This window comes from Lissotriton vulgaris, chromosome 6 (assembly GCF_964263255.1).
Source record: "Lissotriton vulgaris chromosome 6, aLisVul1.2, whole genome shotgun sequence".
NCBI lineage: Eukaryota > Metazoa > Chordata > Amphibia > Caudata > Salamandridae > Lissotriton > Lissotriton vulgaris.
In genome coordinates, this window is record NC_141694.1 from 270,096,611 (window position 1) to 270,111,222 (window position 14,612).

Sequence of the window (14,612 nt, forward strand, 5' to 3'; positions counted from 1 at the left end):
ATAAATCAAAGTCTTCCGTACAAGTTTCCGATGGGTGCAGAATCAGGATCAGCAGCATCCAGGAGGAGTGTAGATAAAATTGATTTAACATGAACCCCAATAGGACCAACCGCAGAACAATTAAGTGATTGGGTTAAAACGTTGCAATTAAAAGATCAGGAACCTAAAATGTTAGATGTGGTCAGATTAAAAATAGATATGGAAGAATTAATAATTGGAACATTTGGAACTGAAAGGCTATCAAGATGATGAACTGATATTTATGTGCAAAAGTGTTACGTGAAGAGCTAAAAATCTGCATGCCCGATAAGAGGAAACAGCAAACAACTTGGAATAGAATTTGCAAAATTTAAATGCTGCAAAAGCCTTAAATAGTAGATTTTACTGAAAAAGATATGGACAATTTGAATACTGCAGGAAAGTTGACTCAGATAAAAGAATTGATTGTGTTGTTGAGAAAATGGGGAGATGTGGAATGATGGAGAAGCAAATGGGTAAAGAAACGAGAAGAGAGCAGTGACAAAACGTCATTAGCATTTCCAGTTAAAGAAAAGGAACCCGTGGTGAATGAGTTCCCTATGAGAGAAATTCCAGGAGGAGGTTATGTGCATGTTCCATAGACTAGGCAGGATATATTGTTGTTTACAAATGATTTTCCCAGATTATGAGAGAAACCAGTAGAATGGTACAGACAAGTGGATCGATTTGTTAAAGTCTCAAAAGTATTGTGGGAAGATTTGGATGGATTGTTTAACTTAGTAGGACCGGCAGATTTGTGGTCTGGGTGTAAGATAACAGTCAACTGGCCAAAAGCAGAGTATCCAAGGGATACTAAAACTGGTGCTCCAGGACCTGAAGTAATGCGGAAATATGATCAGGTAATAACGTTCTTGAAGAATAAAATTCCTCCAAAGGAAACAGATTGGGTAAAGATTGACAGTACATTGCAGGATTCTAAAGATACAGTGCATTCATATGATGAAAGATTACTCTTAGGGCCAGATGTAGGTAGGCTGTTACCGATCGGTAAAGGCCGAAATTCCCGAATTTGGGCCCTTACCGATCGGTAAACAGCCATCGAGATGTAGGGCAATGAAAAAACTCAAAATCGGAGCGAAAACCGATTCGGAATGAGTACCGAATGGGAAAGAATCCGATACGTACATACCGAAAATCGGATATGTACCGAATCGGTAGTGACACCGATTCGGAAATTATCCGATTCGGTCCACGTACCGAATCGGTAGTGACACCGATTCGGAAATTATCCGATTCGGTCCACGTACCGAATCGGTAGTGACACCGATTCGGAAATTATCCGATTCGGTCCATGTACCGAATCGGTAGATGAACCTAATCGGACATAAGCCGAATCGGAGAACCAACCGATTCGGTAGAATCACCGATCGGGAAATTCCCCGATTCGGACAGATGGGGAGATGTAGGGAGGCACAGAAACACCGATTTCGGCTCAAAATCGGTAGAATTCACTCGGTATTTACCATGGATTACAATCAGGTGGTAACCAACTCCAGCCCATAAAAACAGCCCCAAAATGCATTGCAACTTGCAGGATGGCAGCTTTTTATGTCAATGCGAGGCGGCTACGGCTACAGCAGGAAGGACAGAGGGAATGGCTAAGAAATGAACAGGTCTACAGACAGAGGATAACCCTGTTCATGCTCACTGAGGCTGAGTTCCTACAGAGATACAGGCTGGACTCTGACACCATACTTGAGCTCATCAGGGACCTCAAACCATTGTTGGACCACCCCACCCCAAGGGCACACGCCATCCCAGCACACGTCCAGGTGCTATGCAGCCTACACCTGCTGGCGTCTGGCAGCTATCAAAGTGGAGTTGCAGCGGCAGGAGGAGTGACCCAGAGCAGCCTGTCAAGGTTCTTCCACACATTCCTTGACGCCATGATAGACAGGATGGACCAATACATCTCGTTCCCTGCAACCCACGCAGAACTGCTACAAACCAAAGCTGACTTCTACCAGATGGCACAATTTCCCCAAATCATTGGCTGCATAGATGGGACGCACATTCCGATATGCCCACCAGCGGACACAGAATACATATACCGCAATCGGAAATCTACACACACCATCAACGTGCAGGTGATCTGCAATGCGAAGTGCACCATCACAGACCTGGTAGCAAAATTTCCAGGGAGTACCCACGACTCCTATATTTTCCAACAGAGCGGCATCTATGCACGGCTGATGGCTGGCGAATTTGGTGAAGGATACCTCCTAGGTGAGACACATCATCAGACCCCCATAACACAAAGTAGCTAGGTGTAATACATGTATGCATGTGTGTAATGTTACTCCTTTCCCTTCCAGGCGACAGTGCATATGCCCTCCGCTCATTCATACTCACCCCCTACCTCAACCCCTCCACACCCAGCCAAAGGAGGTATAACCGGGCCCACAAAAGCACAAGGAATGTCGTCGAACGGACCTTTGGCATCTGGAAAAGTCGATTCAGATGCCTGCACAAGAGTGGAGGCAGTATACCCCCATCACCTGCTGCAAGATCATAGCTGTATGTGCAATGTTACACAACCTTGCGGTGAAGAAGGGCACTGAGGTGGAGTTGTCTGACTACGAGGACCATGACGACGACGAAGCTGTGCCACCAACACAGCCAGCTGGGGTGTGTACGCCAAGTGATGGCAGATACAGACGTGAGGAGATTACAGAAAACTATTTCTGAGTAAGTACAGATGCACAGACAGGTAAATGGTTGTGGTGAAAAAGCAATTTTTAATACTGTTGCAACACAGTTACAGCACTGATGTGCAACAAAAAAAAGGTGTAATAGCAAAGAACACAAAAGTCTAAGGTCCAGGTTGCCTCACCCGCCCTTGCAAGGCTATTTCTTTGAGCGCTTGGCAGCCCCACTGGGGTGTCCCTCACCCTCTTCAGGATGGCCAGCGGCTTCTGCGGAGCGCCTGGTGCTCCTGCGTGGCTCTGACGCAGCGCTGACCGGGCTGCTGCGGCTGCTGCTGTCCCCAGCATCCCCCAGGTCCAGGGCAGGATTTGCGGCAGTGTTAGAGATGATCATGGCCTCCATTGCCGTGGTGATGCGGGCCATTCCCCTTGTTAACTCTGCCGTATTTTGTGTGAGGCTTGACTCCATGTTTGCACTGCGCTGGCAGAGTTGGGCCGTTGCAGCTGCAAGGCGGCTCATGGAGCGGTTCAGCACCCGGGCATCCCGCCTGCGCACCAGCTCATGCTCATCTAGTCTGCCACATAACTGGGTTATGGCAGTGGTTAGCCTGCCTAAACCTGCTGCTACCTCCTTGTTTGAATCCACAAAGGACTGAAATCCTTTCACCATTTCCCCCATCTGCAGGTTGTGCTGCAGGAGCTGGCGTTGGCAGGCCATGATGGATTTCGCCTGCTGCCTTTGGATCTTTACCATATTACCCTCGAGGCCCAGGAAGACACTGCCCTCCGGTGCTGGTGCTGCAGTGGTTGGAATGGCACGGCGCCGGGTACTGCTGCTGCCGGCCTGCTGAGTGGGCTGGGGTGCCACTGGTGGGGGTGTGGTGCTGGCCGGGGCCTGAGCCCCTGCTCCCAGGACAGGGTGTACTGGTGCCACAGCTATGATCGTGGCAGGAGCTGGTGTTGGTGGAAGGAGGTCCCTTGCCGGGGAGTTCTCTGGGGAGAACTGCAAGGGGGGTGTGCTCGGCATTTGTGGGGAGTGCAGTGCTTCAAAGTCTATTACCAGGTCTCCCTCTATACCAAGCCCTATGGTGTTTTCGTCCTCCTCCTCCTCGGCAGCCTGACTGGTGCTCGGCCCGGCGAGTGCAGTGGTGGATGGTGCTGCTGCCTCTGTTGTCATTGTTTGTCCGCCTGATGGTGCCCCTAGGTACAAAGAAGCATTTGTAAATTGAGTGCCGATGTATTACAGTCAGTACAATTAAAGCATTCCACATGTCCTTGCATCTCCTTAGAATGTGTTCCACTGTTTCCTGTCTTGTGATTCTGCACTGCCATATTTTGCTGACTTCTGCTGACTACATGTACCATAATGCTTGTCTCTTGTATGTTGGTCACAGTACTGTGCTGGGGTTTGGCTATGCATTGTGTCTAATGGGGAGGTGTCTGGTAGGGTGTGTCATGATGCACATGCTTCTTACCTGTAGCTGTAGCTCTGGCTGAGCTGTCCAGGGTCCCAATTCCGGTTACGCTCTCCCTCTCAATGGTGCTGGAGACCAGTTCCTCAAGGTCGGTGAGGGGTGGCGCCGGGTTCCTGCCTCCACCAGTGCCTCCAGCCTGCCTCTGGATCTCTGCCATCTTCCGTTTGGTGAGGCTGCGGATGTCATAGAATCGCTTCTTCAGCTCATCCAGGGTCCTGGGGGTGACACCTGCAGCATTGACCTTTTCGGCGATTTCTGTCCAGAGCGTCCTCTTGGTGCTGTCTGGCACATTGGGGGACAGCTTACCGAATAGCTGACGGTGCACCCTCACCACCTCCTCAACCAACACCTGCAGCTCGGTGGTGCGGAATTTTGGCTTCCTCTTCTGGCTGCACTTCTGGCTCTCACTAGGGTTTGCCATCTTGATCAGAACAGTTCACAACCTCCTACTCCCACTGCTGCTAACTGTGAGTGTTCAGCTCAGGCTGGCTCTCCAGAAAGTTCTTAATTAGCTGCACCTGCCAGGGTTGCCACTCCCTGTTTTGGTGGGGGAGAGGGAGCCACCTCATTGGCTGTATCGGCTTTTACCGATTCGGCTTTTACCGAATCGGCTTTTACCGAATCGGTAAAATCCGAATCGGATCGGATTTTACCGATTCGGTTTTTTCAATGCATTCCTATGGGCTTTTTGGCCATGGGTGTGTTTCCATTCCTCCGATTCGGTAATTGCCGAATCGGATTTCACCGACTCGGCTATTTCCGAATCGGTGGTAGCCGATTCGGCTATTTCCGATTCGGTGGTAGCCGATTCGGTACTTTCCGATTCGGCCCGTGCCGATTCGGTACGTAGCGAATCACATTACCGATGCCGACCGATTCGCTATTATTTCGCGGTTTGTTTGCTACATCTCGTTTTCCGATTTCAGAATACCGATTCGGCCCGCCTCGGTATTTTGAAATCGGAAAATCCCTTTTACCTACATCGGGCCCTTAGTGTTCAAACAGTACAGTGCATATGAAGAACTGAGCGAAAAGGATACGAGTCATTTTGTATATCGATTTGTCTTTGGTTTAAGACCGGAAATAGGTGATATGATAAAACACAATTTGATGTCTTGGCAGTCCTGCTCGTGGATGAGGTTTTGAGATATGCAAAATATTGCAGTGATGAGCTTGAGGCCAAATAAAGAAAGCTTAAAGAAAAAACTATGTGGGCACAAGTGAAAGTGGCAGAACAACAAGTAGCACAGTTTATTTATTTATTTATTTATTCAAAGTTTTATATAGCGCGAACAAGATCTTTGCAGATATCAGAGCGCTTTACAGAAACAAGGGATAGGGGCAACAGAAGGGTGATTCCACCAACTATTGGGTACAATATAGTAGCCGGTAGTGAGTGAGTAGCAAAATAGAAAAGCAAACATGTAAAAATATAATACCAATAAACGAACAAGTAACCAATAATACAAAAACGATGCAAAGTCTTTGATCCAACAATAATAGAGTTCAGGTGAACTTGGCCAAAAGGATGGTTTTTACCTCCTTCTTAAAAAATGCAGTGGAGGAGATAAGCCTGGTTTCAGGAGGGAGTGCATTCCAGATCCTGGGTGCCATTCCTGAAAAGGAGCGTTTGTATGTTTTTTCCTTCCGGAATCTTCGAGGTTTCAGGAGGAGATTTTTTGTACTTCTATTGGATCTCGAGCCTCCTGATATAGTCAGCTTTTGAGTGAGGTAGTAGGGTGACTTGTGGTGTACGGCCGAGTGTGTCATACAGGCAATTTTCAGCTGTATTCTGCCTTCAGAAGGCAGCCAGTTCAGGGATCTCAAGTCAGGGGATATATGCGAATGTTTTCTTGAACCAGTGATGAGTCTCGCGGCGGCGTTCAAGGAGGCTCTTAGGGGTGCGGTTGTTGAAAGGGGGAGTCCGCTGAGGGCCACAATTCCGTAGTCTATGCGAGGGATAAATAGGGCTTGTACAGCAGTCCTTCGCTGGGAAGAAGGGTTTAAGTTTCCTCAGGGTGTTGATTTGGAAATTAGCTCCTTTAGTTGCTTTACTAATGTGCTGCTGCATGTTGAGGTTGGCGTCAAGTGTGATGCCTAAGGATTTCGCGGATTCCTCGATGGTGGGTTGGACATTGACTGCAGTTAGGTGATTGAGCCAGGTTTGGGTGATGGCGATTTTCGCAGGAGGTGAGATCAGAAGGAACTTAGTTTTCAAAGCATTTAGTTTGAGGTGATTATCAGCCAACCATGATTGGGTGTTTCTGAGTGTGGAATTCAGAAGTTTGATGTCTTCCGGGGATTGTAGCTTGAGGTAAAGTTGAGTGTCATCGGCGTACATATGGAACTGTATATTAGATGCTTGCAGCAAGGTGGTGAGTGGTTCCATGGCTAGGTTGAACAATGTGGGGGATAGGGAAGATCCTTATGGGACGCCTAAAGTTACAGGCACAGCTGAGGACAACACATTGTTGATCTTGAGCTTCTGAGACCGGTTATGTAGAAAGGAAGTGAACCATTTGAGAACAGTCCCGGATAAACCCATCCTGGAATTTAACAGCTCCAGTAGGTTCTCATGTTTGACAGTATCAAATGCTGAGGAGAGATCAAGAAGCATGAGGAGGCAGGAATCATTGCGATCAAGGATTTGGAGGGCGTCATCAGTTATGTGCGTCATCGCCGTTTCCGTGCTGTGTTTAGCTCGGAAGCCTGATTGTTGAGGGTTGAGGAGGTCAAACTGATCAATGTGTTTTGTCAGTTGGAGTTGTACGCATTTTTCCAGCAGTTTGGCCAGGGTGGGGATATTGGTGATAGGGCGGTAACTGTTTAGGTCAGCCGGGTCAGCTGTAGGTTTCTTGAGTATAGGCGTGACTTGCCCCACCTTAAGGGAGTCTGGGATGAGTCCTTGCTGAAGGGAGCTGTTAATGATTTTAGTCCAGAGTGGGAGGAGCAGGGGGGTGAAGTCTTTTACAGCTAATGCAGGTAGGGGGTCTGTGAAGTGATTAGAGGGCTTCAAGGTGCAGAGCAGTTTGTGAATTGTTTCTTCAGAGTAGGTGTCAAAGGACGTCCAGGATGCGTTGTTTTTAGGTTGAGTGGTGGTCATGCTAGTGTGGCTGGAGTATCGGCTTACATCATTGAGGAGATCACTTCTTATGTTGTCGGTCTTTAGCTTAAAGAGCTTAGCAGTTAGGGAGCCAAATTAATAATGGAGGTTAGTTCAAAACTAAAGGTAGCCAAAGTAAAGGGAAAGGATTTGCAAATTTAGAAGAGGCAAAGAAAAAGTGGCCATGTCACAACTGCAGCAAGTTAGGGCATTGAAAGAACTAGTGTAAATTACCGCCAAAGGTTAATCCTGAAAATACATCATTGAATCAGCAATCGTCGCCACAGCAACAGGTAGTTAACCAGCAGAGTCAGGTGCCACAACCACCAACCCCACACAGTGTAAGTCTGCAAAAATACAGTGCAGAGACAGAATTCTATGGAGGAGAACAGGTAACAAGACCACCCTGTGTGAATGCGATTCCACAGTTTTGGCTGAGGTCAGATGGAAATGAATCAGATGAAAGTTGTTGACGGGGCCTAGGAGAAGAAGAGGAGTGCCTACTTGGCGCAACTCTAGAGGTAGATCAATCTGGTCCTTTTGTGAATGGAAAGGTGAATGGAGTAAATGTGACTTTCCTAGTGGACACAGGTGCTACCCGTTCTATAATTATATCAGTAGAAGTTCAGAACCTTCTCTCAGGTGAATTTATCCAAGTAGTACGTGTAGCGAATAGGCAGATTAAAACACCCCTTACTGATCTAGTGGATGTTGATATTGGCAATTGTAGGCAAATGCATAGATTTGTGGTCTGTGACAGTAGTCCTGTTAATTTACTTGGAAGGGACATACTGTGCAAGATGAACTGTGCCATTTATTGTTCACCAGATGGAATTGAATTCCAAACTGCAGATGAAGATAATTTGTATAAATTGACCATGGCAATGATAGATTCAGAGCAAAATAGAATATTTCCTGTGTTTGACAAAGAAAAGATACCCGGTGAACTAAAGGAGACAGTCAAAGAAGAGGTGTGGGACTTTACAGTAGAGGAGATTGGATTAATGAAAGGTGTGAGTCCTATAAAGATTTCTGTGAAGGAAGGAGTAAATTATCCAAATACACCCCAGTATAAATTGACAATAGAAATAATTGAAGGAATATCCCCTCTCATTAATAAAATGATTGAGCAAGGGATTTTGCAAGAAATATTGAGTAGTCCCTGTAATTCACCTATAATGGGACTGAAAAAGGCAAATGGAACTTTCAGAATAGTACAAGATTTATGAAAGGTAAACAAAATTGTCGTCCCATGTTGTCCCATTGTACAAAATCCAGCAGTAATCTTATATCAAATCAATGACCTATGTAATGCATTCTTTACAGTTCCGTTACACCCTGACAGCCAACCACTATTTGCATTTCGGTTTGGAGATCGTATGTTGGCAGGGTGCCAAATTCCTCAGGGGTATACTGAGAGTCCTTCCATCTTTAATCAGTTGCTGAAAAGGCCATTGGAGAGTCTAGACATGCCAGGAAAATCTGTATTGGTTCAATACATTGATGACCTACTGGTTGCATCAAGAACCAAAGATGCCTGTGTTTCAGATAGCATTGCTTTGTTGAATCATTTGGCAGAAGGAGGACATAAGGTATCTCGATCACAATTACAGTTCTGTCAAAAAGAGGTACAGTATTTAGGTCACAAGATTGCAAAGGGAATCAGACATGTTACCATAGAAAGAATCAGAATCATTCAAGGAATGAAGCCTCCTTTTAACAGGTGAGAATGTTTCTAGGAATGGTAAAGTACTGTCGACAATGGATCAGTGGATTTTCACTGATTGCAAAACCATCACAAAGACTGACTAGAGCAGACGTGAGAGACCCCATAGTGCTGAACAAAACGGAAATGGAGGCCTTTCAGCAATTGAAGACTAGACTATGTGAAGCACCAGCACTAGGTATGCCGGATTATGAAAAATAATTTTAACTGTATTGCATTGAGTGAGAGGGATGTGCATTGTCAGTCCTGATTCAAAGACATGGAAAATTGAGGAAGCCCATTGCGTATTTCTCAACCGTATTGGATCCAGTTGCTAAGGCATTGCCAGGATGTCTGAAAGCAGTTGATGCTACAAGTGTGAGTTTGGAGCAGAGTGAAGGTATAGTGACGGGATACCCAGTGAAGGTATATGTGCCACACTCAGTGGAGATTCTCCTCACTAGGACCAAGACTCATTTCCTCACAAACAACAGGATGACTGAGTATGGGAAGGTAATCCTGGGTGCAGATAATGTGACAGTGACAAGATGTGTAAATGTGAATCCTTCTACATTATTACCTGACACTTCGGATGTGGAAGTGAAAGATGAAGTTGATCACAAATGTCTGGATGTACTTGAGTATTGTACCAAGCCTAGACCTGACATTAAAGATGAACCACTGCCTGAATCTAATTATGTGATGTTTGTAGATGGTTCATGTTTGAGAACTGATGAAGGTGTTCAGAGTGCTGCATATGCTGTGTGTACAGTGGCAAATGTCCTAGAAGCATCTTGTCTGAAAGGAATTTGTTCTGCTCAAGAGGCGGAGCTGATTGCTTTGATTTCCAGCATGAGAGCTGGGAAAGGAAATTCGGATAACCATAGTAACAGACAGTCATTATGGCTTTGGGGTTGTGGTTCCAAAAAGGTTATTTAACTTCTGCAGGATCTCCCATTATAAATGCTGAATTTGTGAAAATTTTGATTGATGCAATTCAGTTGCCTGAGAAAATTGCTGTTGTAAAGTGTGCAGCTCACAAGAGAGGAGATGACTACGTCAATAAAGGCAATCGTTTTGTTGATTCCATTGTTAAATATTGTGCTAAAAATGTTGCATCTATAAATCGGGATAGGATAGAAGAACATGTTTCAAGTCCTTTAACGTTAACAACAGTAGTTGAAACTAGGTAGGAAGTAAAACAAATGCTGGAAGAAGCGAGTGAGGAAGAAAAGGACATTTGGTTGAAGGCAGGCTGTAGACAAAGAGAAGAGGATGAAATCTGGGTTTACAAAGATGAAAGACCAGTAATGCCTGATAGCATGATTTCCAGCATGGCTCGAGTGTATCATGGTCAAGCGCATATAGGTAAGGATGCCATGATAAGGATGTTTAGACAAACCTGGAATAATCCCAAGTTTAGGATGATTGCTGAGAGCCTTTGTCAGCGATGTCTGATGTGTCAGCAGCTAAACCCAAGAAGGAAAACGGTTGTGAGTTTGGGAACAATGGGACGGGAAGGAGGTCATTTTACCAGAATGCAATTGGACTTCATAGAGTTGCCACCCTGCAACTGACTTCAATATGTACTTGTAATTATTTGTCTGTTTTCACGGTGGGTGGAGACGTTCCCTACCAGGCGGAATGATGGAGTGACTGTTGCAACATTTTTGTTAAGAAAAATCATTCTGCGTTTCGGTTTCCCAGAAACTATTGAGTCATATCAAGGTACACATTTCCATAATGAACTTGTTCAAATGATTTGTGAAGCACTGGACATTCGTCAGAGATTACATTGTGCTTACAGACCAGAGGCTTCTGGGGTAGTTGAACAAGTAAATGGAACAATAAAGAACAGGATTGCAAAAATGTGTCTGGCCACTGGACTGAAATGGCCTGATGCTTTAACACTTATTCTGATGACCCTGAAGAGTACACCTGATAGAAAGACAGGATAAAGTCCTCATGAAATACTAATGGGAAGAGTTATGAGACAAGCATTTGTACAAGTTGATAAACTGTTGGCTATAAATGATGATATCATACTGGATTACTGCAAGAACCTGTCTGACGTGGTGACTTCTGTATTCCATCAGTTGGGAAATGAGGCAAACTCTAAAGAAAAACTTCCATCTCATGATCTAATCCCTGGAGATTGGGTTTGGATAAAAGTGCACAGGAGAAGAAACTGTCTAGTTCCTCGTTGGGAGAAACCAAGGCAAGTTATTCTGGTCAACACCACTGCAGTCAAGTGTGCTGGAGTAAAGAGATGGGGGCATGCCAGCCATACAATTTGTGTGCCTGAGCCTGAAAATCCACAAAGAGAAGAAGCGGAAAGCACTACTGACTCTTATTCTGAAGGGGAACCAGATAAAAATCCAGATACTGAAGCTCGACCTGTTCGTCGGCATCTGGAAATATCAGATACTAGTTCAGCATCTGAAGGAGAGAGTGAAGTCGTTGAAATACCAGATTCTGAAGATCGACCTGAAAGTCGAGATCTGGTGAGGCCTAGCACCAGTTTCAACACTGATCAAAACAAAGGAAAAACTGGTAGCCTAATAAGTTCTAAAGGACAGTCTGAAAACTCAGGAAGCGGGAACATAAATCTTGAAACTGGGGAGAAGTTCCTAACAGAGTAACTGAACTAACAAAAGGAAATACAGATTCAGTGAATGAAACGGACATTATAAAGTTTGAAATCAAAGAAAGTAATGAGAAATCTGAACTTGAGTCTGATGACAGTGATGATGAGACACAATCAAGAAGAAGCTCGCGAAAAAGAGCTTGGAGACTGGAAAGTAGTATTGTAGAACCTGAAAGTAAGAGACCACGTAAAGGAGACAATTGGCCTAAAGGAAATGATGGACTGAAATTCAAACTGATTAACAAAGCTAAAAGTCAAGAAGAGCAAGTAAATGAGATAACCAGTCAAAAGGAGTTGTTGGGAGAAAAGAAAGATTTTACAAAGGCCAAAAAGAGTCAAACGACCAAATCAAAAGTATAAGTCACCTGAATGGACCTATGTTGCACTGCCTCCAATCAAGGAAATCAGTAGCAGCCGAGAAAATCTGAATTTTCAGAGTGAGTAAAAGTCAACGTGGGGAAAGAAAACAAAGAGACAAAAGAGTACCCAAACTGGGAAATAAAAGAGAAATGTATAAGGAAGGAGACAATATTAAACTTGATTTTGATATTAGAGACACTACTGTAAGTGCAAAAGGAGTTGAGAGGACAATAAAAGGTTGGAAAAGGCTGTGAAAAATTTGGTGGAAAAAGAAAATGCCTACTATTGACACACAAAGATCAAAGTGTGGTATTTTCAGAAAAGGTGTAGAATGTGGTTAATATGTACAGGATTATTAATGGTAGTATGGTTAATATTAGCAATTGTGATTTCTTTTAGACCTGAATTTGAGAATGTAAAGGCCAATGAGCGCACAAAAGAAAAGGCTTATGAGTCAAAGAGTGATGTGAAACATGTATTTAATCTTCATTTGCATAAGGATAATTCTGTAAGTGATTTTTCAAAAAATACTTTTTCCAAATTATTGTCTGAATATGTGAAAACAATGGACCCAAGCGATTGGTACGTCTGTGTGAAGTTGCCAGCATCTGTATCAGAGGGTGTGACTTATCACCATCTCCCTTTGACGTATGGATTTACGTGTAGTGTGTTAGCTAGTTTGTTTTACAAAACAGGTAAATTGGAGTATTATTATTCAAATTCTGATGACACCTTTGCAAACTTGAATGTCGTGCCTGAATTGAACAAAATTCAACCTGGCAACGTTTTTGGTGAATATTTTTTTAGAAACTCAAGAACTGACTTTTGATTATGCGTTCAAACATAATTTGACTTGTAAAATGTGCAATGAAGAAAAAGCCTTTTGGACATGGTAGAGGAAAGGAGAATCCAATACAAAAGAAAAGCAACTGCAAAGAAAGCAAAATCAACAAAGGGGACTTTTGAGGATGAAAATATTGAAAGAAATGATGTGAATGTGGCAATAAGTATAGATTCACCACAAATAGGGAAATTATGTATTCGGAGAGATGTATAAAAGGGGGATAAGAATTTAAAGGGGGTGATGATCCTATTTTTCCTGGTATTTACTATCTGTGTGGTAACAAAGCTTATTATAGATTGCCGGACCATTGGTTTGTATCCTGCTATGTAGGTCTGGTTTTTCCTAAAAAATCCATGTAGATAGAGGAACTAATGGAATTCATGAAATTGGTAACCATTAACCCGTAGAAAAAGCGAAAGTGTATTAGAAATAATAGGTGATGTTTTTGGAGCAGTGATAACCGCAGTGGGCATATCTTTTAATGCAAACAAAATTCGAAAGCAGTCAACAATAGTAGATCGTTTATCAACAGATACTGCAGGAGGATTTTTAATGGCAAATACTGAAATGGCTGCTATGGTGATGCAAAATCGACTTGCTCTTGATATAATATTAGCAAAAGAAGGGGGAGTCTGTGGAATTTTTTAAGGTACAACACGGTTGTACTTATATACGGACAAAAGCCAAAATATTCAAAGGTATGTTACAAATATTACGGAATTGCATAAAGAAGTTGCTCAACTGGAGGTTGATGGCATTCTTGAGAAACTTGGTAAGAGTTTTTCAGCTGTACAGAAATGGTTTCTTGAAATAGGTAGATCGATAATAGGGAAAGTATTAATTCCACTGACTGTAGTGATACTAATGATATTAATCGTAAGATTAGCTTGTAAACGTAGAAAAAGGAGAAACATTAAAAAGTCTATAAAAAAGAAAGTTGAGGAAAGTAAAGAAAGAGAACGTGAGAAAGGGGAAATAGAGTTGTAAGAGTTTAAAGAAAGACTATACTATGATAGAAAGAAAATGGAAGCTACCAGAGTTTAAGTCATAATTAACTGAAAAGAACCTGAAACATGTTTTTGAAAAATTTTACAAAAATGTTTTGTGTTATTTGGTGATAAGATCAGCAATGGGGGGAATTGATAGAGCGAGGGTGAAAAAAAATTATATATATTACTATAATATGTCTTAATTGAGTGAATTTTAGCACTAATCAACGAAAAGAAAACACACACAGGAAAATACACGTGGGATACTAAATTGCTTGTGTTGTAATTTGTAATATATTAATCATGTGAATTCGTAATAATATAGTGCGATAACGCTCTAATATAACTAAAGCTATGTATGTCTACTTGTTAAAAGTATTCACTGTGGCTAAAAACGAAGGAGAATGGTGAGAAACAACGCCTATTTGTAGCTTAAAAGCTAGGTAATCACTAACAGGGTAAACTTAGAATGGGGAGAGGTAAACAGAAGGGCTTCACTTCCAAATCTAACGTGTAATTGTGTTTGTTTATATAATAGTTCCCGTTGTGGCCCATGTGGCCTAAATAAAAATGGAGAGTTTGCAAGACTCCAATAGAGTGTACTACTATGCATGCGCAATTGTGCTCGAAAGATGTGCGAGCGGCCTGCGCCTGGGCTGCTGATGTCAAGGTCAGCGTGGCCTGAAGGGCAGAATGATGCCAAATGGATTGTCTGAGTTGTAAGCGTGGGAAAGTTAACTGAAGTGTCGATATAAGGACAGAAATGAATTATTGCAAAATGAACAATTATGACCATATGAGACTG

General features: G+C 43.3%; 2 protein-coding genes across 4 annotated transcripts in view; both read right to left on the bottom strand.

Annotated features, from left to right (window-relative positions):
- The window catches only part of KCNS3 (potassium voltage-gated channel modifier subfamily S member 3), a 492,233-nt gene that overhangs the window by 240,250 nt on the left and 237,371 nt on the right, over window positions 1-14,612 (bottom strand). The window lies entirely within an intron of this gene.
- On the bottom strand, window positions 2,887-4,580 carry LOC147707123 (uncharacterized). The gene is made up of 2 exons (XM_086925178.1): window positions 4,160-4,580; window positions 2,887-3,884 (listed from the first exon to the last, which is right to left on the bottom strand). Exons 1-2 carry the CDS (start codon window positions 4,578-4,580, stop codon window positions 2,887-2,889), a joined length of 1,419 nt encoding a protein of 472 aa, XP_086781304.1.

Coding starts and splice junctions, on each gene's coding strand:
- LOC147707123 (XM_086925178.1), bottom strand. CDS start 4,580: ATGGCAAACCCTAGTGAGAGCCAGAAGTGCAGCCAGAAGAGGAAGCCA. Junction 3,885..4,159: donor AGCCAGAGCTACAGCTACAG/GTAAGAAGCATG, acceptor CTTTGTACCTAG/GGGCACCATCAGGCGGACAA.